The 27537-nt window shown below is 39.2% G+C and overlaps 2 protein-coding genes across 8 annotated transcripts in view; one reads left to right on the top strand and one right to left on the bottom strand.

Moving 5' to 3' along the window:
• Positions 1–4093, bottom strand: part of picalm (phosphatidylinositol binding clathrin assembly protein) — a 29730-nt gene extending 25637 nt beyond the window's left edge. For 2 of the 7 annotated variants that reach the window (XM_023351170.1, XM_023351167.1), the window contains exon 1: positions 3367–4091. In XM_023351170.1, the coding sequence (XP_023206938.1) occupies positions 3367–3496 (130 nt within the window). In that variant the 5' untranslated portion in view covers positions 3497–4091. Of the gene's footprint in view, positions 1–3366 lie in introns of all 7 variants that reach the window. The other 5 variants (XM_023351169.1, XM_005800906.2, XM_005800907.2 and 2 more) reach the window with 5 other exon arrangements.
• A 12268-nt stretch (positions 4094–16361) lies between these two features.
• LOC102231769 (zona pellucida-like domain-containing protein 1) lies at positions 16362–25714 on the top strand. The gene is made up of 11 exons (XM_005800905.3): positions 16362–16906; positions 17221–17381; positions 18359–18579; positions 18671–18852; positions 20423–20495; positions 22849–22946; positions 23284–23364; positions 23605–23776; positions 23880–23985; positions 24810–24839; positions 24959–25714. Exons 1-11 carry the CDS (start codon positions 16581–16583, stop codon positions 25129–25131), a joined length of 1623 nt encoding a protein of 540 aa, XP_005800962.3. The 5' UTR covers positions 16362–16580; the 3' UTR covers positions 25132–25714.
• The last annotated feature ends 1823 nt before the right edge of the window (positions 25715–27537 follow it).

Raw genomic sequence — 27537 nt, 5'->3', positions numbered from 1 at the left:
AACACGCGTGCAAAACCTGCATCATGCAACACAATAACTTATTATAACCAGCTCAGAGAGCCACTTTCAGCCGTTTCAGTCCACAAAGCGCTGTGATGAGTTCGCAGTCTGACAACACACAGGGTTTATTGTGACTGAACTTCACCCATCACACTGGAGCGCCAACAAAAACCACCTTTATTGCCGCCATTGCGTTTGCAAGCAACCGTCGATATGCAGAAAATTGAACAATTGCTCTTGTGCCGAGCAGAGGCCGCCTCTTCCGTGATTCACGTGAGAAAGGAAGAGCCTTCCACAACCCTGGGCCACAGTCTGTGTCCTTACAGTCACCTCCATGTTTCTGAAGCAGAAAACCACAGCTTGTATCGCATTACCCACACAGCAGTGCATGTATCAGACATACATTCCAGGTCTGTGGATTTTTGTTCTGTTTTTATGTAAAAATTCACTCAAAGTAATGGTTTGCTCCACAATTCCTATATTGTTTTTTTATTTTTTCGATGGTTTAAAAATCAAGCACAAATATCTAACAGTACACTAGCTTGAAACATCATAAAGACAAAAAGTGATTGTGCACAAAATGAAATAAAATGTCTAGGCGAGGCATCAACATAAGACGGAAAATCAGGTATTTGATTAAATGTTGCTTTGCATTTAAAGTCAACTTCTTTATTGTGTCAAAGTTGTTGTTGACATAACATCCTCTTATTTGAAAGGGGCAGTATTATGTATTCTTCAGCCATATTGTGCAATTTCACTGCAAAATCAACTTACAATGTTACTTTAATGCTGTATGTATTAACCGTGACTTTAAAGAAATTTGACTATGCAATTTAGTGCCATAAAATTGAGCCCCTGTCTCTTTAAGAAGCTCTTGCTCTTTCTGACACTCTGCATTCAGGAAGTCATCACAACAAAGTTCCCCCATAAAGCCTTTAACAATGTTTTACCAGCATTGCACTTACTTGAGAAAGAACAAATCATTCAATGCATAGTTAAAAAGTTTGTCCCAAAGGGAAGACAACTAATTTTTGTCATTGAACCAGTGTGGAACATTTTATTTACAAAAGGAAATGGTATAAAAGTTGACAATTAAGAAAATTAATCTATAAAAAACATAGAAATACCATGCTAAGAGAGATGTACTCTATTAGCATTTCATAAAGTAGGGAAAATGTATGACAACCAAAACCTTTGCTCCCCATCAGGCCCCCACTATATTCACCAACTTATATCCCCGTCATCCTCCTAGAACTGACTGAAAATGTCAGGTACAAAACAACCTAAACTGAACACAAATTGGCAAATGAGGGGAAATTACATTTATAAACTGTTACTCTAATATTATATTTTATATATATAAAAAAAATTAAGATGGTGACATTGAATCATCAAAACATTCTCCTTTCACACATATTTCTGCTCCAATTAGTGTGTTTTACAAGAAATACAGAATAGTACTCAATTATATGGTGAGGCTGCATTTTACCTTTTTTACTGACTTACTGATAAATGCTTATACGCTAATCATAAAATTGGATAACAATACAGTTGGATCCATCTGTATATTATAATTTTCAAGCAGAACGTCAACTAAGCAAAGGAATTCACCAAAATTAACATTTTGTGCACTTTCACTAATCCAATGTTAGCTCTAAAATTCATACATTTGTATTTTGATAGTCTGAAACCTGTTTAAAATGATCCAGTTATGGCTTGACTTGTACAAAAGCTGATCAAAGGTATTCCTTAAATCTAGTTACATTTTTTCTGACCATTGACAAAAACGGTTTCAATGTAAATTGAGAGGGGGAAAAAAAAAGAAAAACAATGACGAATTTCAGAATTCCAAGCTCTCTTAATTTTTAACTTTGCTAAATTTCACATTCCTTAAAATCAATAGTGTTCCAGAAACACTAATATGTTCAGATATAGAGCTATTTTCAAAATTTTGCTAGCATGCATATCGAAAGCAATTAAGCAAATATTTATCCAATTGAAAAAGGTATTGCTGAACATTTTACAGTAGTATCCAAAACACCCAAATTATTCAAAGCATTTTGATACATCTTGAGTTTTATGCAAAGGGGGCGTACAGCTCAGAAAAACAAAAGCAAAAAAATTGTAAAGATCAGAAAAGGAAGTTCAGTGGAGATATGAGCTGTTGGGAGACCAATATATTCTGCTCAATGTCACCAACAACCTTGGGAAAGCTCTTACTATTACAGTAAATTTGTAGAAATTCAACAAAAGTGCTGAGATTAGTACAAAATAAGTACAATCTAATTAGTTGCTCTAAACTATAACAATTACTCTACTTTAAAACTGAATTCATGCATAGCCAGGCCTATAATCCAGATATAAAAGACCCAAGCTCAAACAATCCTAGGAAATAAGTTATTATTACTTCTTAATGTTTTCCAAAATAAGTACAATGTGCACAAAATGTTTTATAGAACGCAAACAAGAGCAAAAGTTCTGAAAATAGCTCAAAGGATGACTAATGGTATAACTTTCGGACTATGCTCTCTAAAATGTGGACAACTTGGGCATTTCTTACTGTGTAAATTAAATTTCCCCTTAAGCCCCCAAAACTTGCAACAGGAGGTAATAATGTTAACTTGGTTAACATTATTATAGCCCTGGTTTCAGGTCGCAACTTTTAGTTTCAGAGAAATGACCTGAGAATGTTGGACTTTAAAATGCTATACTTTTCATAATCTCTAACCTACACACATAATCTTTATATCACATTACATTATTTTGAATGAGCTTTTAAATGAAATCATTTACTTTGACAGACACCTGTCATAAAAATAACACTAACCCTTGAAAGCAGTGAAATAGTCATTTACTCAAGTAACAATTTGTATGCCAACTCCATCTTAGGAGCTGTATCAATCACTCATTTTCAATTTTTAAAACATATAATGCACCCAAATCGGGAATTTTGATATTTTAAGACCCGTAGAAACAACGTAGTGCTTTGTAATGTACAAAGCACCACGACACACGTTCAAGCTATGTGTCAAGTATCGCAGACAGAACCAGGTAGCCTGATAAGCTAATATGACAACTAACGTAATGAAAGGAGTAGAAAACACTACTGAAGCGTTAATACAACATACTATAGGATCAAGACAAATTAAACACCCATTATTAGAATATCAACAAGGCATGTGGTCGCCGTGAAAACATTATAATCCCCCTGTCATGAGCAGCATCTGCTAGCATGTAGCCTCCGGTGAGGCTTTGAGGCCTTCTCCTAGCTTCCACCATCGCCATAACTGAGCCCGGTTTCATTTGGGAGCAGCTACGCCGTGGTTTTAACTTTCAACCAGGAGCGAACAGTGCAGACATACTCACAATCCAAATGTTTCTTCTTTGGGCCCATAATTTCGTGCGTGGTGGCCTTGCATACTGTTTTCGACACCGCGGATCCCGTTACACTGTGCTGGGCTGCCGTTATCCGGTCCGTAATGCTCTGTCCCGACATCTTCGCTTTACTCAATGAAACAAAAGACTCAAAAAAAAAAAACGTGAAGCCCGAACGGCTTTAGTCTCCGAAGTTAGATTTTCGTTTCCCCAGCTGTTTAAAAAAATGAAATTTGATATCCACCTCCTCCTTAGCCTCTCAAGACCCCCCCTTTTTCCCACTCGCTCGGAGGAAAGAAAAATCAAAACTAGGCTATGGCAGCCGCGGACCAGGGGAGGGCGGAATATAAAGGAAATCGAAATCTGACAACAATAAATATATATAAAAAATATATAGACTAGATTTTTTTTTTTCAGGCAGGGTCAATCCCGATTCATTCGGATTTTAGAAAAGACTGAGAGGTTTCTTTCGCTGACTCATTCGACCCGGGTCTCTGTCTCGCTCTCATCCCGATGTAGCACACCGGATCCCTGCCTCCGCCGCTCCGCAAGTCGTCGTTGTCGCCGCCGCTCCTCCTCCTCTCCCTGTTCTCCCTCCTCCTACTGCCCGCTGCTGCTCAGCGTCAAAGCGCCGTGAAAAGGAGGAGAAAAAAAAAAAAGAGGACCTCTGAGAACGGGAAATGGCGGGTCTGTTCTGCTTGGCTCTCATGAACACCACCCAGCAGCAGGCCTACAATCAGAACCTGCACGGCTCGATTCTGCAGAACACTCCGCGGAGAATGTGTGGCTGTTCATAGATCAGCTATGTGGGGGGGAGAAATAACCAAATTCTCAATCTGTCAAGCCTAGATGGATGAAGCCTGTGCTCAATCTGAGTAATGGATGTAGCTCATTGGGAAGCAACACAACAGGCCTAAGTGAAAGAATGAACCAGAACGTTCTGGTTCATTCTAAATAAACTTAAGTGTATGGATTTTATGTTAAACACAAACACAAAGGGATAAACGGTTTCCAAAATGTTGCCAAATAAATCCAAAAAAGTGGTAACCATTTTTATTTACCACCCCTTTTATTCCAATTCCCCTCAATAAAATCCAATCCATCTAACTACCTTTAAAAAAATGAGCTAATTAGCATAGTCCACCTGTGTGTGATTTATTCTCTGGATAAATGAAGCTCTTTTGGAAAGGCTTGTCCATAGGGACCAAACACAGCATAGGTCAATGTTAAAGTTGTGTTGAGGTTCAAGTCCAGGTTAGGTTATAAAACACTCTAGAGCTGTGCAGTCGACCTCAGGTGTGTGTCTTCTACCCACTGCTCTGGTCTCAGGTTTTGCAGATGCCACCATCGTGATCCAGAACAATGATGCTTCCACTTACAGACAGGAAGTTGAACAGCTAGGGCACAGGTGTGGTCTGAACCAGCTGCAGCTTAATCCGCTCGAAACTGTGGAAATGATTTCAGACTTACTGAGAACGAACACCCGTCGTCATCCATGACATCATGCTCACTGTGGATCACTTCAGACATTTAGGAACCACCCCTTTATTGGGATCTGAGTTAGCCTTACACTGCTCGGTAGAATAGTAAAGGTTGTAGTTGCTGATGCATCTCGACAAGTACAACCTTCCACAGGATCTGCTGGTCAACTTGTACACTGCCAGACTCTGTACTGAATCTTTCCTGTGTACAGGTCCAAACTCCAACAGCAATCAGGTCTGCAGAGTGGATAATTGTGGCTGGCATTCCCTCTATACAGGACTTGTTCAAGTCTAGGGTTAGAGAAAGAGCAGCATGGGCAACCAGCATCTTTGCAGACCCCACACATTCTGGACACAAACTGCTTAGACTTTTACCTTTAGCTCAACGCTATTAGCAAGTGCTGTTAGCAAAACCCAGTCTCCACAGAGGCAGCTTCTTCTCCCAGGATGTCTCTGATGCACACAACCTCTCACTGGGTGCTTTATATTTTTCCTCTGTAAGTGCATATAAATATATTCAATGTCCGTACATTATACATGTGAAACCAAGGTCAAATTCCTTGTTTGTGCACACAATTTTGCTCACTAAAGACGTTTCTAATTTCAGTTCATCATCTAAAAATGGAACGAGTAACGCACAACAGCAGACCTATAGTCTAGGCAGTCCAGCTAAACTCCATATGTGGAAGGATCTGTCAGTAGGATTAGTATTAATCAGTCAGGGTTTTTGTATGAATGATGATGTGGGCAAGCTTTATTCTGCACCCCTTGAAATACCTGCCAATTTATTGCACTGTTAAATATAAAAAGATTACTCTACAAAACCATATTTTCAATAACTTTACTATTAGTGTTTTAATTTGGCAGTTTCTCTATAACTTTCAGTTTTCCAATGTATTCTTAATGCCTTGACAGCTTTAATTCTCAGTTTTTGTGTTTTCTAAAAGTAAGAGTTATATCTTCACCAATCTCTCTGTGTTTTAAAGAATCTGTGCTCTGTGAAAGTGATACTGTTCAGGTTTGATGAGTCTGCATAGACTGTTTGAGATGTTGAACTTTAGGTTAATCAAATGCCGTCCAGAGTTCTTAAAACCTCAACACCAATATAGACTTCGTTGTTCTGCGTCATTAAAAGCCATCAAATAAAATATTATATAAAAATAAGCAAGAAAAATGAAACAGAAGACTTGCCTGGGTTGCAACTGATTGACGTTTCTTCCCCAGGAGAGGCAAGATAAGAAAAAAATAATAATAAACCACACAAATTTCCCATAGAGTTTACCATAAGCCATGCGAGGAATACATCCAATATGTAGAAGGGATTGCTCTGGTAAGATGTTACCAAAATCAAACCTTTCAGTTGATTAGCAAATGATTTTCTGCTTAGAACAAACACTGAACACTTCTTCACATACGCACTAAAGTCACATAAAATTCCAACAGAATACATTGAAGTTTGTGTTTTCAACGTGACAAAATGTGAAAAGGGAATGAATACATCTGGCGGTGTACGTACCTACAACTTCATAAGTCGCTTCTGCATTTCAGTGCGACAGCATTGGGGGTAACATTCTTCTTTAAGCAAACTAAATGAACACCACTCAGAGGGAAGCCCAGCACTCCGAGGTCGCAGGTGGCATCTCTTGCTGTGCTTCTGCATTGGCGGGGAGTGCAACTTCAGTGCCAGGGAAGCAAGCAGGATCAATACACTCATTCAGAAGGCTGGTATCATTTGTGGTTGGAAGCCAGAGACCTTTTGATTCAGTGAACAAACGGCTCTCCTTCACCGACAACCCATCCTGAGGCTCGTCATGACTCGCACCACAGAAGGATAAAGGCCGCTTTAAGAAATTTCTCCTGCCTTCAGCAACCGTCTCTTCTTTGGCTTGTTGCATCTCTGCGATGGTGGCAATTTTTACACATAGGTCAACAATTTGTGTGACTCATACTGGATGTTGGTGCATCAGGGTTAATGGGTCTGGAAACAAAAATATCATTATTTGCAAAAAACCCGTGGAAACCACGATTTCTTCACGTGCGCGGTTACTTTTAGTAAGTTATACAGTAAAATTATATGTATATTTTTTGGTCTTTCTTTCAAAGACAGCATTTTGAATTTTCCATGTTAAAAAAACATAAATTATACGTAAAGTTCACAATGTGCTTTATTAGTACAGACCCTTCTCCCTAATCTGCTGCAAGTGTCAGTACAATGTGAAAGTTGGATAATGTCGCTGCCACATGATGTACACACAGAATCACAATTCTGGTTATTCAACTACTTTATTGCAAACTGCTTGTAAGAATCCATTGTACAGTGCAGAATGTCTACACAGTTTTTAAAAAATTATTATTTTCTTGAGCAAATAGAATCCGACAGGCTCGGCATGCGTTCGTATTCAACTCCCCTGAGCCAATAACCTGCATTTACAGCTAGAGTATTTCACATTTTCATTAGCTTTGGCATTTTTGCTCATTCAACTTTGAAAAACAGCTCAAGATCTGACGGTTTGAATGGAGATAGTCTGAAAAGCAATTTTACAAGTTTTGGTACAAATTCTTCGTAGGCCTGTACTTTGACTGGGCCATTTTAACACATGGATATGCTTTGATCTAATAGCCTATTTTAACTCTGCTTGTATTTTTAAGGTTGGCCTGCATTATGCGTTGCTTTCTCTTGGTCTGTTATAGAAAATCCAGATGAAATATATTATAAATTGTGTTTTGTAAAGTGATGAAAAATGGAAATGTTCAAGGGTTGTGAAGGTCATGCCAGTTTAGTATCTCAGTGTATTGCAAGCGTGGCTCTTGTCGAATGTTATGTTATCTGTGCAGAAGGCCATGATACGACCACATAACTCCTCAGAGTCTGGTCTTTGGATTGGCTAAGTAATAATCTTTTGTATCCTTCTTTGTACCAAGCACTATTGACATTTTCAAAGCAAAGATCTGGAATACTGATTTGCCTGACCTCAATTTCGTTTTTGCTTCATGCGACAATGACCTTTACCCAGATGCTTTTAAAACATCTGCTGCTGTAGCTGCATTGCTTTTTGATTAATACAATTAAAGTTTAGGTCAATGTGAGGATCAGTGGTTTTTTTTTATTGCTTTTTGTTTTAATTTCAATAACTGCTATTTTTGATTTTTTTTTTTTTCTTTTCTGATTTTATCTAACCGTTGAGGTATTTCAAATTTTCTGTTGTTGTTCCATAAGCAAGAAAGAAATTAGCTTAAAAAACTAACATTGTACAACTATTGTAATCGCTCAAAATAACCTGATAATTTGTAGAATTTTTTGGTACCAAAATGTAGCTTCTTACATTTTCATTTAGTCTTAAATATCCCCACTAACCTGGACCCGGCCCACTTCACTTAAAGAGAAAAATCCCTCCCCACATGCTGCAGTCCCCACCCGGCTTCATCTACTCGGAGAGCAAGAACACCTTCACAAGAATTTTGTTTATTAGTTTCACCTGGGCATTTAGCTCAATCTTGCCAAAACAGGTTGTGGCAAAGCGGTTGCTGTTGGATTTGGATCCACAAGCAGGTGAGTTTCTGACAGTACAACAGCAGCCTTTGTGCAACACGCGAAAACAACTATTGCAAACAAAGGCCACAATGAGGTGTGCTGATCCCCTTACTAATTCACACATGACTAGTCAGCCAGTTTCTCCAGTGTCAGGAGAGCATTCACTGTGCTTCAATTTTTTCACATTTTATGTTGCAGCCTTATTCCGAATTGTATTAAATGAGTTTCTTTCCTCAAAATTTTACACACAAATACGCCGTTATGACAATGTGTGTGTGTGTGGGGGGGGACCAACACAATTTACATAAGTATTCACAACCTTTTACTTATGTATTTTCCAGGCACATGGTGCTGCACAATCAAGTAACAATGTTACCTTCAATTGTAAAAGCTGTATACATCAAACATGACTTTAAATAAAGTTGACTTCCTAATTTGACGCCTTGAAATTGGCCTCTGTCTCTTTAAGAAGCTTCCAACAGTGATTCTCATTTTGCCCTTTACAACCTTTGTTAGCGCTGAGAAGTAGTTTGAATGATGAGCTCAGCAAACCTGTGGTATTGAGGTATTTGCGTGCAGAATTTTGAGGAAGGAGATAAATTTGATAACATTTGGAAGTGAGTGGCTGCAAGTTCATTAATGATCCCGCTGTCGTTGGGCTCGTGACAGTGAGGATGATTCAGATTTCAGAATAAAAGTACATTCTGGTGCGTAACACACAATTTGACCCTCAGTACAACTACAGGGACGATTACAGATTTAATAAGAACTGTTCTCAGCAAGACGTCTCTTCGACCATCAATGATCCTGAGGTGGAGAGGACTTGTCAAATCTTTGCAGATTTAAAAACGTCACCATTTCCGTCCTTGCCACGACGAAATTCTGGAAAGGTAGCACCAAAAGCGCATTTTGTATTGCGTAATTTTCAGGTTTGGCGATCGACGGCTAATGAAGCTGGACGCTTCATCAGGTTTTTCCATCAGTGTTAGCTTTTTTCTTTTGCTCCATCTTCTTCCAGAATTTTCTGAAGTGTTATTGCCAGCGATTAGATCTTATTCTGTCCTAATTAGTCTAATGCTTTTCTTTTACAACTAAGATCCTAATATAATCATGATACCCATTTAAAGATCAGAATCTGCCATGTGTTGTCAATCACTCACTCTTTCCATATATTTATCTCCAGGACTAGTTTTGACTGCCTGTAGTTGTGAAATTTCCTCTTGCAAAACATGTGCAGGAAGTGTTAGTCATTACTTTCTATTTGTCACTTTTTATGGCTGAATAAGCACCCAAGTGATTTCCTGCAATGTTTTGCAATGCACTTTTTTTTTCTTGTCCAAAGTCCACCATGTTAAAACACAGTAAGCATCATTTAAAGCACGGCTTCAATTTGAATTTCTACATACCGCAGAATTGGACCGTCTTGCACATTTTTGCTTGTTAGTATATTATACGTTATACTCTAAAATCTAAAATGCTTATCTTTGCTTGGTCACCAAGGGACCTGTGCTTTTCTCCTTTAAAAAATAAATAAATAAAATATGGTAATTAAAAAATTGCTGTTCAAGTTTTCCAAATCTGATCTTTTTTTTTTTAAAGAATATGCTATGTTTGTAAATGTTCTTTTCTGATACTGTTTAATGCACTTCTGTTTGTAATTTTACTTGATTGCTGCAAAGAGTGTTTAGAAAAGTGCTATTCAAATAAAATTTATTATTGGACATAGCTAATAGGAAGCATTTTAGGAAAATAATGACTACATAAAATAGATGAGAAGTGATTGAATCTCCTTGATGTCCTCTCTGCGTGAAGTGTCATTAAGCTGGCTCACCTGCTCTGGTTCTGCCCAATATTTACTGAATTTTAGACTACAGTTTTTCAGTGCTTTTCTAGATCATAATCATGGAACATCAAACCCAATCACAACCTGAAAACAACTGGGTGCTTCTCGGCGTCACGTCGGCTTCTGCTCTGTGTTCACATGGCTGTGAGTCTTGGGATGGTGATGGCAACGAAACAAATTGCAGTCATTTAGAAATGTGTTATTGAACTCAGTTTTGCATGCTGGCTAAATGAGATGTTGGTCGTACTATAAATGACCAAACAACCCCAGAAGCCACGACAAGTTTGAGAGAATGTGAACGGTCATTATATTGTTCCACACTTGAAGGGATAGCTTTAAACTTTATGAGTTTCATTTTGTATAGCTGTTTATTTTTAAGAGTTAAGCCTTTTTCATGAATAGATATACTTACTGTAACTGCTTTTTGGTTAACACTGATTAACTTTGTTTGTGTTTTCAATACTGATATAGAGTTTATCTAAAAAGGGAATATTATGTCATGTTACAATGTTAATCCTTCATCAAAAACAATGAGTGTCGCTTTGATTCTTTCGTGCACGTTTGATAAATCCTTGAATCTCCCGTGGCAACCATACAGGGGTGCCTAAAACACTTACTCATACAAAGCTCCGCCCATTTCCACAAAGCTGCAGTCTTTTTTATTTCCTTCAGTTGACAAAGATGTTTTCTCAATTTCAGTTTTAGTTATTTCGTTAGCTTTAGTTAGCCATAGTCATGTTGCACTGCACAGCAGATCCCTGAAGTTATGAATTCAATCAGAAGTCGTGTGCATTCTGTTCCCATGTTTGAATTACGTCTTGCTTTAAAATAGACTTACTGTTCAATGTTGCTCAAATGGCAGCTGAGCCTTCATGAGTACGAATGAACTCACAAGGAGAATTTACATTCAAATGGACTAATTTCTGAATATCAAACAGTAAAAAGTCTTAAATTAAATGTCTCGCATTCCATGTCTGAAAATACCTCATGCGACCCTTTTCTCATGCGAGCCCGGTTCTTAAAAGCTGCCAGGGCGCGAGGCGCTTTGAGCTGCAGCTACGACAACCAAGGAGTCCACTGTGAAAGCTTGATCTTTGAGGAGGGATTTCAGATTTCCTTTCCTCTCCGTTGGCAGCCGTTCTCTTCCGAAGAAAGACAAGCGGTCGACTTGCAGGGTTCTTTGCTAATTCAGCGCACGCACACCTGCCAGCTAATAAAGGTTTACTGACACACTGCTCACCCTGTCCACTCCTTTCATTCGCACCAGATCAACCTTGTTTAGTGTGGAGATGGAGCACACGACTTGTGCTGGTGTCGTTGTTACTAAGGGTTGCAGATATTTTCAGCAGTTATTTTGGTGTGGACCTGCACACAACGTGTTCTGTGACATCTAATTTCTTTGGTGTCGATCAAAGTTGTTGAAAGGTCAGTCATTAACAGGTAAAAGGCAGACCAGACATCCTGTCGGTCGCAAGCTTAGATGGAAAATGTCTTTTTCTCCATATAAAAGTGTTAAATCTTTCCTTTGGCAAGATATTATACCGTTGACATTTACTAGTCATGATACGCTTACATCCGGAAGAACCGAAAACCAAAAACACAGCAGTTTTTGAAAAACATCTGCCCCCCCAAAAAATGGCAACAACAAAAAACTATTTTAATATGGGTTAGAACAGAACCAAGACAGGGAAGACGAGGCTAATGGAGACAAGACCAGACCATGAGAACCAGATAAGACTAACTAAATCAAAAATCTAATTTAATTAAAACAAGTGGAAAATAACCCAAAGAAACAAAATATGATACCAGGACAACTGTAACTAAATAACAAACCTATGGAAAACAAAAAACAACAAAACAAACACACAGACATCATCACAGACGTACACATCTTTCAACTTCTTGGGAAAAGAAAAACCCGACCTGTGTGAGTTGCTGCTGGTGCTTTTCAATCGTTCCACCATTCAAAGATTCCCAATGTGTCTGTACAGTGTGCTTCAGCGGACACAAAAAAGCAATGCAGAGAGCGACTAACACAATCACTGGCCGCTCTTTTCCATCTTTAGAGAAAATTGCCAACTTGTGAATGTTTTCCAGAGATACCAAAAACACAAAGACTCTTCTGAGCCTGGTCACTGACTGTCTGAACTTTGTCCCCCTCATCAAAACGTTACAGGTGTCTGAAAAGAACAGAGTAGTAGGTTGAAGAAAAGCTTCTTTCCAAAAAAAAAAAATAACAGGTTCACCTTTAGCAAGAGAATGTGGTTAAAAACACACACACACACACACGCATACACACGCACACACACGCACAAAACGAAACGAAACGAAAAAAGATATCCATTACTTTCCGCTGGCCTACCCCAAAAAATACATTGAAGTTTGTATATAATGGATGGCAAAATGTAAAAAGTTGAAGGCGCATGACTATTTTTGCAATATGCTGACAATGAAGTACTATAAGTACTTTATTATTTAAAATATTTTATTCAAAATAAAGTGTCATTGTTTTGCCTCCTCGTTTATATTTTTCTTCAACCGACACTGAAAAGGAGAGCAATAAAAGTGAAAACGCGTCATTTTCACTGTAATATGTTGACGCTGCGTGCAGTGTGATGGGTTTCCCACCAGGAGGCGCCACAGCGCCACGGCTGACGAGCGTTACAGCTTGTAGTCAGTTTGAAGGATAACTAGTTGTAATAAAAGAAATATAATTAATTTGACTTATTGAAAAAAATTAAACGTAAGTTAGCTTACATTTATTGATGACAACAAAAAAATAATTTAACTCTTTAATATGTAAATCCTATATTAAATTCTCTCAGAAGAGAACTGGACAACCCAAGTTTTTTTCCTTCTTCTTCTCTTGAATCCACTTTTAGAATTAAAAACAAAGATTAGCAGATAAACAAAAATGTAAACGTAGATAGTTTTCTGTGAATTTTTGATGATGTCATGCTAACAGCAGCGCTATAAGCTCCTAAATAATCCTTTCCATCTCGACTGGGAATTTTCACAAACCTTGATACGAACAACAAAAACAACAACAAACTGTCAGGAACCTCAGGACACTCTGCAACCTAAATTCCCTTTTAAATGGAAATCTCAAACAAACTTTTACCTTTTTAATCTTCTGCACTAGTGGAGCATTAAAAAAAAAGAACTTAAATTAGTTTTCTTTTCTTTTTTCCCTCTCCCCCTACTTTTTGTCCGTAGTGCAAGTCATTTGTGGCGACATAAACAGCCTTATTACCCAAATCCATTTTAAATGGTTCCCCCTTCTGCTGCGGCAAGAAAACAAACATTACTCAGCGAGGATCAAATGGCAAAGAGGCCTTTGATGAGGGCTTTACTTTCCTGTCTGCGTTAAAACTGGAGCGTCAGATTACAGCCGCCCTCTCTGGGGTTTTATTTTTTTGTGTGTGCTGTGCCCCAGATCGTCCGATTCAGACGTCTGCTCGCTGAATCTGGATGTTTTACATGTTGATCAGATAGAGGACGGCCTTATCGGGCACATCTAAGTTTGGCAGTCGGTCCAGAGACATTTTAAGTCTCCGAGCACAACGACCTGCAAAAAGAAAAGAGCTCAAGGGTTTTTAACTCAGGCATGAGCTTTCGCTGCAAAGGCAGGACAAAGTGTTTAAGGGTTGAATATGAATTGAAATATAGACCGTGTGTGTTCCTTCTTTATTTGGAGGCCAACGAAAGAGGATACGTGTGAACATAATCGACCCTGACGCGCCGAGCGTTATGGATGTGGAGGAGGAATTTGCTGAGTGCACAAAGAGTAGCTTCACCACTCTATGATTCTCTATTATTTTTATTTTTTTTAATGAATTCACACCTCTTGAACTTTTTGGACGTTTTTGCCCCACAGGGTTTTCTGTTCTGTTTCAAATAACATTCCCAAATCTAATGTAGTTTTTCTTAGCAATTGCAAACTTTATGTTAATAATCTCGGTATCTAAATGAAACTAACACTTGGGAGACTCCATCAAAAGTCTTAAGCTGCTATGGTTTCAACCAAAATGACGATGAAACATGAAATAATAGTATATAAACCTTTTAGAAAAATAAATAAGTCTGCAAACTTTTGGAAACTATAAATTCACATTACCTGTGCAAAAGACTGATGCGGTTGAGGTAAGCTAGAGCAAATTTACAGAGGGGTTAATAAAACAAAATACCTGGGTGTTTTGCCTTCACCACACGGTGGCACCATCTAAACTGGGGATATCTTAAACTGCTAGATTTGATTTTTCTTAAATAGTATTTAAAAAAAAAAATCAAATTAGAATAAAACAATAGGAAATTGTTATATTAGACTCCAGTTGAAGTGTGGTTTGTGAAATCTATGTAAACGGCAACAACAAATTTAGGCACATTTTGCCAAAGAAAAAGTTAAAACCACCAAAATATGTACTTCTTTTTGGCAGTACCACAGCTCCCTACAATGTCTTTATGGTGAATTTCCTAGACACAGAGTCCTCTCATAAACTCAAATGTTTTTTATCAACTTCCAGCCAATAGTCTGACGTTTCTGTAGATACCAAATATATTTATGTTTAACTGAGGGGAGACGCAGTAATGAGTGTAGGGTAAAAAAGTTAAAGTCCGACCCCGGGGCAGGGGCCCAGGGCTTAACAAGTTTAATTTGTTTGATGGAGATTTTATGTGACAGAGCACATGACGTGGGGTATGACTGTGAAGGGAAAGAAAACTGATGTTTGTTTTTTATCAATAAAATCGTACAACTATGTCGAATAACAACGGGCAGCCTTTACTTTGATCAGTTAAATTAAGTGCAACCAATTACCTTTAGAAGTGAAGAAAAAAGTGAACAAAGTAAATAACCACAGAACACAGGGATGATTTATAAAAGAAAAAACTCAAACTTTTAACTTCTCACACAGCAATGTTCAATCAATCAGCATTAAATTTAAAGTGTGTGACCCAACTGCAAACCTACCAAGACTTGGTCAATCTTCACTCACATGCTGGGCAAAGACAGCGTTCATTCGAGAGGCTAATGTTACTTTTGGAAGAGCTGCAGAGATCAACGGCTCAGGTAGGTGGATCTGTTGGCAAGCAACTACTAGTCACTAACTCCTCAAATATGGTAACTAAGGAAGAAGAAAGTTATTGCTTAAAGAAAGTCTTTAGATATCCAATCTAAGCTTGCCACAAGCCGTTTTTGGTGAGATGAGACCAGAAGTAAACGTTCTGGCTAACATGAGCCTAGCATCATGGTGTGGGAAAAGGTTTCTTCAGGGAAGCTGATAAACGTTAATATGAAAAGATAGCAGATGGAGCTAATGCTGAATTCCAGTTGCACTCTGAACTGGGAAATTTTGACTTCCTAGTCGGAAAACAATCAAGCGGAACGCCCTCCAAAGTCGGATTTCCTACTGGGAAACTAGGCGCAACTCCGATTTTGTGTTCCAATATGGCCGCTCCTCATGTCAACAGTTGTAAGATGTGATGGAAACATGCTTGTTTTACAAGATGCACATGTAAAAGTGTGTCTAAAATCATCATTATTACATGTAGCACCTGCAACTATAAACTGAACAAATGAAAAGTGGTGTTTGCTTATGGAAAGTAAAGCTTAAAACAATGTTTGTAAGTCATTGCAAACAATGTTTATGGGTGTTGCCATGTTGAAATTCAGACTTTTTAACTAGAACGCTGTTACTTCGGGTCTGACGTCAAACCCAACTTTGAGTTGCGACTTCCGAGGTAACTGGAACGCAGCATAAACGCAGAGTGAAACTAGGAAAAAAAAGAAAAAAGACTCCAGACAAGGTCAGAGGTTCATCTTCCAGGACATTGGTGCTAAATACACAGATAGAGAAATGCAATGAAATGGTTTCGATCATATTCATGAGCTAGAACAGTACAGTAAACATCCAAACCGAAATCGAATTGGCCATTTGTGGGAGACTCAGAACTTGCGTTTGACAGATTCCGACCCTACTGAGTTTGGGCTTTAGAATAAAGAGCAAAGTTAAAGGAAAAACCCTCATCGACTTTTCAACAAACTGAAACTTCAACAGACTAATCAAATCATTTCTTTCTTTGAAGATCTGTAGGAAGAGTGAAGGTAAGGCCTGTTTTCCTGGTAGCGATTTAGAAAAAGAAAACGTCTGCCGTAGCTGTATGAACAGCTGAATGCTCCTACTTTAAGTGATGCCTTGCGCATCACAATTACTCACACACAGCTCTGCATCGGACCGTGATCTGACTTTTGTGCTCGCGCGAATGTGAGCCGCCGCAGTAGCTGATGAAAGCTGAATTCCCGGGCGACACCTGCCCCCTGCTGAGGCCCACCATTTGTTTGACCTGACAGATGGAGATCAGACTGAAGAGAGATGAGTGGGAACCCACCGAGCACGCTCAGGTTTCTTGGTGCCGTGAAAAGATTTGTCCCGTCCATTCAGATCCGATGGAGTTTCCCATGTTCCGCGCCGCACCGGCTTTTTGTCAGACTATCTTTCTCATCTCCGCGTGCACAAGAGAGATACAGCGTAAGGCTGACGTCGGGGGTTCAGTTTGGCTTCCTGGGTGCCCACCACAAACCGTGGTGTCCCCCCGGTTTGGAGGTTGCTTTCTCGTCACAAATCCGCAGGAAGACGACGGTTCCGGCCAATTACCTTGGAAAAAGACTGGAGACAGGTAAACAGGTGAGGGGAAAAACACACAAGGGGGGTGGGATGGAGGAGAGAAGTGGGATGAAATGAGTCGGAAAGAGGGGGTGACCTCAGTTTAAAAGGCAGTGGGTGAAGGGGTCAAAAAGAGGAGGCAGAGAAGAAGGATTAGGGGACCTGAAGACAGGAGGCTGAACTCCTCTGGTCGAGGTCAGAGTGTGCAGCAGATAAGTGGAAGGAAGCATTGTGTTTGCCACCTCTAATTTCGACGTAGGTGCTGGGCTTTTTTTTGTTGTTGTTTTTTTTTTTTTAACATGTAACTGAGGAATGTGGTTGATCCAGTGTTGAACCCCCGCCCCTGACGATGATCCCGGGCAAACCTCTGTCAGGCGCCAGAATGGCACAGACCTGCTTCCTCCTCCTGTTAATTGGGAACGCCATCTCGGTTTCCACGCAGTTTAACGGATACAACTGTGACGCCAACTACCACAGCAGGTTTCCTGGTGAGAAAAACAAAAACAAAACTCACAACACTGTTTTTTTAAGGCCATATTTTGTCTATTATTCTGCATTGATGCGACTAAAATCAGCACAAGCCGAATTAAGCTATGCCCTCCTCGGGTGTTCTTAGTGAAATGTTTAGTATTCCTTCCACTGTGTTTCCAGAGAAGACGTTAGCTTTCTGCAGGGCAAGATTTATCCTCACAGTAAAAAAAAAACATCATTAGAGAACAACTATATCTTTGAGGATGAATAAATCTGGAATATTTACATTCGCATCACATTTGTGTTATATTTTTGCACAGCTACAAACACAATTAAAGCAAACGTATGTATTTTAATAGCTGATGGTACTTTTTATACCCCAAAGTGTATTTATTTTATTACTGTAGTATAATGAAGACTTCGAAATATTCCATCTTGATGGGGATTGTCACACTGTACATGTAAAACCTGTAGAAATATTTTTTCTTGAAAAGAAAGAATCATTTTTTTTACAATTACATATTTAATTATTTTGCTATTTTTTAAATATTGTTCAAATTTTTCTCTATATCTTATCTGGGTGAGAGTTTTATTTTTCAGCTCAGTCTAATTGAAATCTATTTTTATTTAATGGCTTTATTTAACAAAAAATATCAACTGTTTGTTTCACACACACACAAAAAAAAAATCCCAAATTGACTACATTTTATTTTGCTTTTTACCGTAAACAAAAGCCTTGATTTGTATTCTGCTTCACTCTTCCCTTACTTGAAGTTCTTCATGAATCCCACCAAAACAAAGAAAAAAGATAAAAACGTCATATTTATATATAAAAAAAAATTAAGCAGCAAATAAGACAGATGTGATTTACTTTGACAAGCCACTTACCGCACAACTTTAAAAACAAAATGTTGCTGCCGATCTAAAGTGACTCACTCTGGTACGAGCTTTACCCCCGTCTGTCTGTCTGTCTGCCTCTCCTCCGCCCCTCCAGCCGAGCGAGACATCAGCATTTACTGCGGGGTCCAAACCATCACCCTGAAGATCAATTTCTGTCCCGTGCTCTACTCGGGCTACACAGCCGCAGACCTGGCCCTGAACGGCCAGCACGGCGACGCTCAGTGCCGCGGCTTTGTCAACAACAACACGTTCCCCACCGCCGTCCTGTTCAGCATCAGCCTCAGCACTCTGGAGGCCTGCGGCAACAGCCTGGTGGTGAGGGACCACGGAGAAAAAAAAAGCGTCCCTTTTATTGAATCAACAACCGATTTCATTGTTCTGTGAGATGTTCCCCCTGTTTGTGCAGGTCAGCACAGCTCACGGGGTCAACGCCTACGGGAACATGTCTCTGGTGCAAATTGGGAATATCTCAGGATACATCGACACCCCCGACCCGCCGACTATAATCAGCTACCTGCCTGGTTTGCAGTACAAGTTCAGCTGCAGCTACCCGTTAGAGTACCTGGTCAATAACTCACAGCTGGCGTCGTAAGTTACTTTCCCTTAAAGGGGCAGTGTTATGTAAAAGCAACTTTCTTGTCTGTTTTACATCATTATAGTGTTATTCCCTCATCAAAAACACACCTGGAATGTTGCTTTGATTCTTTCATGCATGTTTGAGGAATTCTTGAATCCATTCGAGTTTGTAAAACGCCTAGGGCGCCTTCCACGCTCTGCTCCATCAATAGCTGCAGCAATTAGAAAACATCTGGCCACCTCATCAAAAACATTCTTGGAGTGCTGCTTTCTTTACTGCATGTCTGAGCAATCCTTGAATCTCCCAAGGTAACCATTCGAGTTTGTAAACCTTCAAACTAGCTGCAGCAGTTAGCAAACACCTGATGGAAGTGCACATCAGCTGATGAGTTCATTATAGGAACTATTTCCCAGTCCAGAACCCCAACAAATGTTTGTAAAAACTTAATAGAGGAATGTTGATGTATCGGAAAGAGCAGGAGCTTCTTAAAGAGACAGAGGCCCGATTTCAAGGTGTTAAATTGTGAAGTCAGATTTCTTTTATGTCCATCCATCCATCCATCCATCCATCCATCCATCCATCCATCCATCCATCCATCCATCCATCCATCCATCCATCCATCTATCCATCTTCTTCCGCTTCGGGTCGCTAGCAGCTTCAGAAGGGAGGCCCAGACTTCCCTCTCCCCAGCCACTTGTTCCAGCTCCTCCGGGGGAATCCCAAGACGTTCCCAGGCAACCTGGGAAACATAGTCCCTCCAGCGTGTCCTGGGTCTTCCCCGGGGCCTCCTCCCGGTGGGACGTGCCAGGAACATCTCACCAGGGAGGCATCCAGGAGGCATCCTGACCAGATGCCCCTCAACTGGCTCCTCTCGATGTGAAGGAGCAGCGCTCTACTCTGAGTCCCTCCTGGATGACTGAGCTTCTCCCACTATCTCTAAGGGAGAGCCAAGACACCCTACGGAGAAAACCTATTTCGGCAGCTTGTATCCACGATCTCGTTCTTTCGGTCATGACCCAAAGCTCATGACCATAGATGAGGGTGGGAACGTAGATCGACCAGTAAATCGAGAGCTTCGCTTTTTGGCTCAGCTCTCTCTTCACCACGACGGACCGGTACAGCGCCCGCTGCGCCAATCTGTCTGTCGATCTCCCACTCCCTTCTTTCCTCATTCGTGAACAAGATCCCAAGATACTTGAACTCCTCCACTTGGGGCAAGACACCCCCCCCCTGGCCCGGAGAAGGCACTCTACCCTTTTCCGGCTCTTTGATGTCATGTTTGATAAATGCAGTATATTTTTATAACAACTGAAAGTGACATAATTACTTGATTGTGCTATAAAATAGCACTACATAGCTGACAAACACACAATACTGCCTCTTTTTGATGTCTATAAGATCGCCTGGCCTTTTATTTTTTTAAACTGAATTTCTGAAGCTTTCATATTGGTGTATTTTTGTCCATGGAGTTTTGAATCATCTCTTTTTTAAAAAGGCTCACATATTCATTCAGATACAAGTAAACAAATCCAACATCACTGAAACACGATCAATAATGAATCGTTTATTTTTTTTCCACAGCTCGTCTGCCGCCGTGTCAGTGAAGGACAGCAACGGCACGTTTGTTAGCACGCTCAGTATGATCCTGTACAATGTGAGTACACAGCTTAACTATATGACCCTCCAGAAAGCATTCATTCAGTGGAAGTTTATCAAAAATGTTCGAATGATGTTTTCATTCCTCTGTAATCATTCTAAGAAAAGTAGACATTAAGGCCCCTTTCTCATGAAAGGGATGTTAAAAGATAGAATTCTTTTCAACAATTATGGTGAAAAATCAAAACAAGGAGAGAAAGGAAGTCACAGTATTTATAAAAAAAAAAAAAAAAAAGCTAAAAGAACTGAGTTTATTTTCACTTTGTCAATGTGAATACTCCACAAAAGGGCTGCAAGTATATTTATTGACTAGGAGCGAAACTGAAAAATTAGCGCTGCGGATTCTCATCTTCTATGAGAAAATGCTACAGTTGTTCGAAATGAGCGTGTTTGTAGCCAGATAAACTATGAACATGGACTAATTTGTTTCTCTCTGTTGAAATATTAAAGCTGACTCTTGAATTGTAAATATAAGCCACTTTAGATAATATTTTGTTGAAAGAAAGAAGCCCACAGCATCACAGATCCTCCACCGTTCTTAATAGTGGTCATCCTGTGTTTTTTGCCAGACTCACATGGAATGTTTGTTGCTGAAAAACTCAGTGTTGGTCTCATCACAAAAGCCCACCTGGCCAGTTTAAATTCCCGCTAGTGTTTAGTTAACGCTACACATTTACATTTGTGATGGTAGGGCAGAAAATACTTCCTCATTGCTCGAGTTTGACTGAGTTTTCATAGTCTTGGGTCCAGTTATTTAAAACCTTTTACTGACTATATGTATAGAATAGTTCGGGAAAATATCCAGGCCAACTTTATCCAGTTTATCAACCAGATAGATGCATATCATAGCAAAACAATCCAGTTATACTTACAGCTCTGATTCAATAAGTATCTGCTTTCTTGAAGTTCATTTTCTGACACACAAAAAAAATCAACACTTCTACTGTTTCCTGTCTTTCCCATTTTGAAGAGAGGCTTAGAAAAATGGGTTTTTGAGGAACATCATATTTATAGCCAAACAAAATTGAAAGTGACAGATTACTAATTAAGCGTTAACTAAACTTTGCTTAACCTTTGAAAATACACCATAGGAACAATTAGGGGTTCCAATGAGTATTGCACAAGTAATTTTATAGAAATAGTTACTCATTAGCACGATTTTTTTTTACCACTTTATAAACTCAACTTGAAGGTCAAACTTTTCTAAAAATATCAGAGTGAAATTATGCTAGAGCAATAAAAGATTTGTTTTAGAAATGTTTTTGGTGAAATCTTTACCAAGAGCACCAATAAATATATAACTCCTATGAATGATTTTAAAACATTTCCCATGTATATTGTGACATATTGTCAGCTGTACTGTAAATTACAAACAAACAAAAGAAGAAAAAATATAAAATAGCAAAAAAAAAAGAAAAGAAAAAAAACACACAAAAAACGTTGAAGTATCTTTTGATTTAATTTCATCATCGAGTTTTCTTGCCATTGATTATATTGAAAATTTAGCTGCCTCTGCAGAATTTTCCAGACATTTCCATCATTTAGCAAAAGTCAGTGTTTGCAGAGCAGTTGCTAAGTTATGAACAATGTCACTAAATAAAGGTATCAGTCAGGAGAAACCCTCAAAAAAACTTCCAATGCATTTTATAAGGTAAAAACTGACTCAGAATGGAACCATTTACAATTTCATCCAAAACGACATGAATCAAAAGGAGAAATGATCACATTTCTTCTTTCTGAAGAAATGTAGCCACATAGCATGACACTGCCACTACCATGTTTCACTGTGGTCATAAAGTTATTTTATTGATGTAAGCCAAACGTACCATTTGGTATTGTTCCCAAGAGTTCAACTGTGCCTTCATCTGATCATAGGATCTACTCCTACAAGGTTTCGGTAGATTTTAGTCAAGCATGCATGTTTTCTGGGAAAGAAAACGCTTCTGTGTTGTAATAATCCCAGACATAAGTACTTTCTGATGCAATTTCAGCCGTGCTGTCCGCCTGCTGACAGCCTAGTCTTGGTTTTTCATCAGTTTTGGAAAAATGTAGTCGAATATTTTCTCCAGTTATGTCTATTTTCAACTTGGTATATGTGCTACGCTGCACGACATTTTCTAATCTACTTACTTTATTTAATCTTACTGCTTTATTTTAATACTTTATTATCTCCATGTGAATCATGGCACGTTACATTAAAGGAAGACAAAAGTTAGGAAATTATTTGTCAAAAATTTAACAGGTGTGTGTACACTGTTGAGACACACTATATGTCGAATCAGATTTCCAATATTTGACACAGCAGAAAGTTAGTTTTATTTGTTTGATGCCACTTTTCCCTTCTCCTGCAGGACTCTACGTACAGTCAGCCCCTGTCGATCCCAATGACCGGCCTTGCTCTGAAAACCAGAGTGTTTGCTGCTGTAAAAGCTACCAACTTAGACAAACGGTACAGAGCACTTCATTATTTTTCTCATTTCAGCTTCATAGATCTTCATATTTTGAAGAAATACATCTCATTTCGCCATGTTGTTAGCATGGCATCTTTACTCCAAGGCTTCACTGATGATATTTTTGATTCTTGACACATTCTTTCCCAGCATCATTTTTTTCCCCTCACTTTTTCCAGATGTAGTCATTTTTTCTGTTCTTAGGCTACTTTCATTAGGCCATTATGTTATTATTGGACGTGAAGGCGCCAGTCTGCGGCAAAGAAAGCCCAACCAGTGCTTTCCCATGTGCAGTTAGATCTCTATCCCATCTCACAGTGTTGTCCCCCCTTGCAGATGGAATATCTTGATGGACTACTGTTACACCACCCCCTCAGGGAATCCTAATGATGAACTCCGCTATGACCTTTTCTTCGGGTAATCTTGCTTTTTTTCCCCCCATTCAAGATGATGACTTGATAAACCCACAAAAGAGAGTCATTACCTTTTCATGCTCTCTGCTAGGCTTATCCTCATGAATGCTTCCACCCTGTGACAGCTTAAGCGCACGCCCAGACATCCAGTCTGTCATTTGTTTTTAGTGCCTGCATGTTTAAATATGCATGCGTGCGCGTGCTTGTGTGTGCGCGTGCTTGTGTGTGTGGCGCATGTATGCAGATGCTCCAAAGATCCACAGACGACCGTTTTCGAGAACGGGAAGAGTCAGATGGGGCGTTTCTCCTTCGAGGTCTTCCGATTCGTGAAGCACAGACACCAGAAGATGTCCACCGTGTTTCTGCACTGTGTCACCAAGCTTTGCAGGGCGGATGACTGCATCATGCTCATCCCGGTACGGGTGGCAAAAAAATAAAACAGACAAAATAAATCTGAAAGTGTGCGTGAGCGTCGTCTGATCTTGGCGAGGACTGAAATGCGACAGTTGTGATTGACAGATTTGTGGGCGACGGCGCAGGAGGGATGGAGAGCAGAGCCTTGATTCCCGGCCAGTGGCGTCTGGGAGCGCCGTTATCACGGCCGGTCCAATCATCACAAGGAGTGGTATGAACAATGAACTGATCCGTTTTGTTAGTTTTTTTTACAAGTAGGCTGATCCAAAGAGTCCAAAGATGAAAAATAAGATATTTCTATAAGTATTTTGACCCAAAGAAACAAAAGCACTTAAGGGGCACCTATTATGGAAAATTCACATTTTGCTGATTTTTCTACTTCTACTTGGGTTTCAATTGCTTCTAAAAATAGCCCAACCACTTAAAATAAAAAACACATTTTTTGGACAAGTTTTTTTTAGTGTTTGGAAAATGTGCCATTTCAAAGACCTCCTGATTCTTGAGTTACAAAGCGCCATTACTTAGCAGCCCCAGCTTATGCCAGCCCCGTTACCTAGCAACCCAAGCTGAACTCCAGCACATTTGGTCAGTTAGTTTTACCACTATATGTGATGTACAATGGCTGCTGGAAAAGACAAGTGTTTTGTTGTTGAAGTACCATCCGGAAACCCACTTGCTGCATTCGTGTTGGTTGTGCAGGAGGCTCCACTTCTGCTTTTCAAAGATGTAGAGTGGTACAGTTATTCATCTACTTTAAGCCATAAACGTTGAGTTAAGTGGGCATAGCCAGCAGCAGCCAATTTGGATTTAAAGTGACAGAGGCTCTAAACACAACGTATTCTGAAAGAAGGTCGAAACAGGCAGCAGTGAGCAGACTGAAGTCTCACTATCTAAAAATGATTTTGTGCAAAAATGGTAATGAACATGTTTAGTATAGCCCATAGTTCTAGTCTAACCTGTTCAAGGAAGCATAATAGGTCACTTTTAAAATGATATAAAGAGATTTTAATGTTTGCCTACATTTCCTTTCTGCAGATGAAACACCTGTCAACAACTCTCAACTTGGTAAGAATATTTTATCAGCTCGGACAATTACTTTTAAATTTAAATAAGTCATTTAAAAAAATAGTATTGACGCATCATCAAATGATTTCTTTTTTTTTCTTAAATTTTCCATCCACCAGCAATTGGCAACTCCTCCCGGCCATTAAACGCTTTGACCATCGCTCTGATCTCGGGTGTGGCCATACTGGGCGGAGTCTGTGTTGGCTTCCTGGTTTTGTCGCTCCGCCTCCTGCAAAAGTCCCGCCTCCCGACAGCTGCAGCCTCTGGTGTTTGGAATCCCAGCTTTAATTGAGTTTGACTGCATTTTTTTTGTTAGTTTTTCTAGTCTCTTCAGAGCATTGCATACTTTGATACATTCATACCTACTTTTTATATACGTATACCATGTTTTGGGTATTTATTGACTTCAATACCTCATTTTCTTTTTTTCTTTTTTTGGGTATGTCAGTAGTTGACGACAATCTTAAATGTTAGGAAAATAGAAAGGAACAACTTGGGTAGTTTTCGCAAATATTTTTGGTTTATTTTAACTTTCCGGTCATTCAGTGGACAAATTGTTGCATTTTAAAAAGATAATATGTCTTAAAATTACCAATGAATATTATGCTGGATACTGTATAAGCCAATGAGTGACTATAAAATGGATTCACACTTGATCATCTTCACATTTGTCATGTTACATCTACAAACATCAACGTATTTTGTTGGTATTTAATTTTTTATAATATACGACACTTGTCGGTTTTATAACTACATTTTAGAAGTAATTGCATTGTCTTTTGTACAATCCCAATAACATATATTCAGGTTTATGATTATAACTTCACATTTGAAAAGTTTGAGAGATATGAACACTTTTTTTGCCATACACCATAATCCAGTCAGTTCATAACGTTTTTGAATTATCAAGGTTAAAAGTGTTTGTGTAAAACAAAGAACGTGTATTTTTTTTTGTTGTGTTTCAAAAATAAAATTTTATTCAACCTTTTGTATATGCTGGGAGGCATGTCATAAATGAAACACTAAAGAGCTGCTTTTAGAGCAAGACTGAAAATCTTTATATCATGGGAATGAATTTACGAGCTACGTATTTGTTACAAATTAAAAATACCTGGTGTTTCTTCATTTTTCTGACAATGAGACCAGTAACCAGTTAAACACCTCAGTTCGAAGTCAGTCTCGCTCATATGCAGTCAGTATAATTTTCTCAGAACATCGAATCTTTAGCTGTCTAAGACGCAAAATTTAGTGATCTATGTAAAGGGCACGTATCATTTTTACAGTTCTCCTCAAGTGTTCAGAACTCATGATAGGTAAGTTCAGTTTTATTTGACTGTCTGATGTCTAGAAACATCATATATAAACTATTACCACAAGGTTACAAAAAGATGCTGACCGGCGATGATGCTACGTCTGGAACACAGAACTTGGACCTCGATGCGTATCACAGCTTCCACCCCAAGAAAAACTAGCCATAAAGTGTCCAGCTTGAATATGAGTCCATAAAAGTGAGGATTTATTTAATGATTTATGCGGTGAAGAACATGAGCTCAAAAGAAGCCGTTGCTTGAAGGCCCAACAAACCGGCAGCCTGCCCAGAGATTGAAAGGCAGGGATTTAAAGTCTGTGCGATGATGAATGATTGCTCGGGACGAAAAGTGTCACGTCTGAGTTTTGTTGACGAGTGCTCAAACGGCAGCAGGACATTGGGAGGCGCATGATGGAGTGTGCAACGACAGGTTTAATAACGGAAAACTTAAAAGGAAAAATCAACATGGGAGAAAGAGCAAGAGTAGAATCCAGCAATACTGAAAACTCCTAAAAACTGAGGAGTGTGATTACTAAAGCCGCTTCTCACTCAAAGTCTCACTCCAGCCAGTTAAAGTCTGGCTCGGTTCTGGTCAAGGTGTGTGCGTCTCCGTTGCAGTCTGTTCCTCACTATTGTCGACGTGAATATGGACAATGGAAAGACCTTTTTTGATTTACTTCTGTTTTATTTTTAGCTGTTTTCTGGCTCTCAAGCACGATGATGGCCTTTTAAGATCGCGGCCGTTTCAACTCGCACGTTTCTCAGGGCGACTGACTACTCGCGAAGATTAGGAATTACTCCCACTCTTTATCTAACAGACGATTTACAATGTGATTTATCAAAAGATGAAGCAGGTGTAATAATGGAAGAATTAAATGTTGCGGCGGGAGAATCATTATTTCTTGCAGATAACTCTCCAGGAAAGGTTACAGAGGAAAAATATTCCTTGGCTTTAAAGATAACCAAATCTGTTTAAGAAGTCAAAATCTGAATCATCATGTCATGCCTTAAAGTTTACTCTCAAAAGGTAATTCTTCTTATATTTGAACACAACTTTGTTCAAAGTTATGTTGCATTTTCACTGTTTTAGGGTTTCACAACAACCTCAGATGATTCTGCGACCTCAGAGCATGACGCTGCCAATACCATGGCTTGTTGTGTTCCTTCAATGATGCGCAGTTTTTCTGAGCCAAACATATTGCTCGAGATTTTGTTTTCATCGGACTACAACAACTTCTCCCAACAGGGCCCTTTCAGTTTATCCTGTCACCGTTTCCCTGGAGAGAAAATATTGAGGAAGTTGATTTCTTTTTTTTACATTCTGAGCACACTATAATCTTGCCATCAGCGACAGCAATTTCTAGCACGAAACATTGCTAGCTTGATTAA

The sequence above is a fragment of the Xiphophorus maculatus genome, chromosome 18, assembly GCF_002775205.1.
Source record: "Xiphophorus maculatus strain JP 163 A chromosome 18, X_maculatus-5.0-male, whole genome shotgun sequence".
Lineage (NCBI taxonomy): Eukaryota > Metazoa > Chordata > Actinopteri > Cyprinodontiformes > Poeciliidae > Xiphophorus > Xiphophorus maculatus.
The sequence above is the reverse complement of the archived record's forward strand: the minus strand, read 5'-3'. Positions and strand labels throughout refer to the sequence as shown.

Excerpts from the sequence above, each read along its gene's own strand:
- LOC102231769 (XM_005800905.3), top strand. The coding sequence starts at position 16,581 with ATGGAGATCAGACTGAAGAGAGATGAGTGGGAACCCACCGAGCACGCT. Across the intron at positions 18,853-20,422 it reads AATAACTCACAGCTGGCGTC|CTCGTCTGCCGCCGTGTCAG; the intron begins GTAAGTTACTTT and ends TTTTTTCCACAG. Across the intron at positions 23,365-23,604 it reads CGCTATGACCTTTTCTTCGG|ATGCTCCAAAGATCCACAGA; the intron begins GTAATCTTGCTT and ends GCATGTATGCAG.